General features: G+C 39.9%; 1 protein-coding gene across 1 annotated transcript; it reads right to left on the bottom strand.

The window, feature by feature from the left end:
• Positions 1-296: 296 nt before the first annotated feature.
• Positions 297-1,695, bottom strand: LOC139849150 (uncharacterized). Its single transcript, XM_071838820.1, has 2 exons — positions 1,136-1,695; positions 297-1,020 (listed from the first exon to the last, which is right to left on the bottom strand). Exons 1-2 carry the CDS (start codon positions 1,693-1,695, stop codon positions 297-299), a joined length of 1,284 nt encoding a protein of 427 aa, XP_071694921.1.
• Between the last annotated feature and the right edge of the window lie 501 nt (positions 1,696-2,196).

Raw genomic sequence — 2,196 nt, 5'->3', positions numbered from 1 at the left:
CTCCAAATAAGATAAGCACATGTCCACTCCAGCGCTTGTCAAATCGTCGAACCCATTAGAGTTAGAGACCGATTATGTTTGCCCCGAAAAGCCTCATTCACACTTAAATTTGAAACCATGCTCAAGTTCCACCACTTGTAAACTCTTTCCCAAACATCCATCGACCAACAACAAAATATCATAGAGTGTTCAATCGATTCAATGTCCTCATCACATAAAGGGCATCTAACGGAGTCAAGGTCAATATCTCGTTTATCGAGTTCGGTAGGTACCGGGATCCGCTTATTTAATACCCTTCACATGAAGATTTCAACTTTCAAAGGAACAAGGGGATTTCGAATTGTTTCTTGCCTCAGCCTACCATCAATAATCGTATGATCATCAATAATTCTCGAAAGTTTTTTAGTAGTGAAAATACCGTTTGAAGCCAATCTCCATTGCCATGCATCTTTTTCAAGATTCCGCTTTTCGTATGAGTTTAGTAGTGAAATAAGATTTTGTAGTTCACCGCTTGCATGACCAAAAGGATCACGAACCCATTTCCAATTTGCATGCCACCTGCCGTTTTCCCACGAAACCCTCTCACCAACCACAGCTTGTTGCTCCACCTCTAGGCAAAAAAGACGACCAAATCTGACTTTTAAAGGTTGATCACCAAGCCAGGGGTCTTCCCAGAATGAAGAATCTGCTCCGTTACCTATCTGCTTGAAGAAGGAGTTTCCGAAACTTATGCCTGTAGACTTGATGTCAAATCCTGCAGGAACAATATTAGTCCACACGCCACTTTTCCCTTTAGACTTGTTAAGGCCCAAGGGAGAGAGTAGCCCGTTATAACCATGAACACTTTTTATAATTTTGACCCAAAGTGAATTTTGTTCCATTTTAAAACGCCAAATCCACTTCCCTAAGAGCGCATGGTTTTTGGCACGAAGAGATCCAATATTTAAACCGCCCTTACCATAAGGTAAGAGAGTCCATCCATTTGATCTAAATAAATTTGTTACTCCCACCCGACCCGCCCTAAAAGAAATTTCTACAAATACTCTCGAGATTTTTAATTACACTCAAAGGAGCACGAAAGAGGGAGAAATAGTATAGCGGTAAACTACTTAAGACCGATTTAACTAGTGTTAACCTTCCACCAACGGAGACCGTTTTAGCTTTCCAATTCCCAAGTTTAGCATTGAATTTATCAACCACGGGGTTCCAATTCTCGACGCAATTCATATTCCGCCCAATAGGTATTCCAAGATACGTACAAGGGAATTCACCACTTTTACACCCGACCCGATTTGCCATAAGTTCAATTTCATTTGCCGGAACTCCTAACCCGAAAATCACACTCTTATGATAATTTATTCTCAACCCCGACACTTTCTCGAAACAAGTAAGTAACTTCACAAGATTGTAAACATTTTGTCTACACCAGTCTCCAAGAAAAATAGTATCATCGGGGTATTGAAGATTTGAGACCATTACATTATTCCTCCCGATTGAGACACCTTTGAACAAAGACTCACTAGTTGCCTTTTTGGTTATGAGGTTTAAACCTTCTGTCGCGATGATGAATAAGAACGGAGACAAAGGGTCGCCTTGGCGTACTCCTCTTTTGATGGAGAACTCACTTGTTGGGGAACCATTTATGAGAACGGAGATGGTGCTTGATTTTAAACAAGCGTAGATCCATTTCTCCATTGTTCGCCGAACCCCATTCGCTTCATTACTTCTAGCAAGAACTCTCAACTAAGGCTATCAAAAGCCTTTTCGAAATCTACTTTGAACACGACACTTTTCTTTCTACTTTTAGTGAGGTAGTCAATAGCCTCATTAATTATAAGTGCACCATCGAGAATGAATCTTCCCTTTATGAACGTATTTTGCTCGATACCAATAAGATTTGGAATTACCTTTCCTATACGTTAGATAAAACTTTTACAAGAATTTTATAGTAACTTCCTATCAAGCTAATTGGTCGGAAATCATTCAAGCCTAAGGGATCCGAGGTTTTTGGAACAAGTGTAATAAACGATGCATTGCAACCATTTGAGATTTCACACTTATCCTAAAACCAATTTAGTGCCTTGAGGAGATCTTCTTTTATTAGTCCCCAATGTTTCTTGTAGAACTTAAATTTAAATCCATCCAGGCCTGGTGCCTTGGAGTCGCCACACTCTTTAATAGCTTCAAAGATCTCGT

This window comes from Rutidosis leptorrhynchoides, chromosome 5 (genome assembly GCF_046630445.1).
Source record: "Rutidosis leptorrhynchoides isolate AG116_Rl617_1_P2 chromosome 5, CSIRO_AGI_Rlap_v1, whole genome shotgun sequence".
Taxonomy (NCBI): Eukaryota; Viridiplantae; Streptophyta; class Magnoliopsida; order Asterales; family Asteraceae; genus Rutidosis; species Rutidosis leptorrhynchoides.
This window is presented reverse-complemented; position numbering and strand designations above follow the sequence as displayed.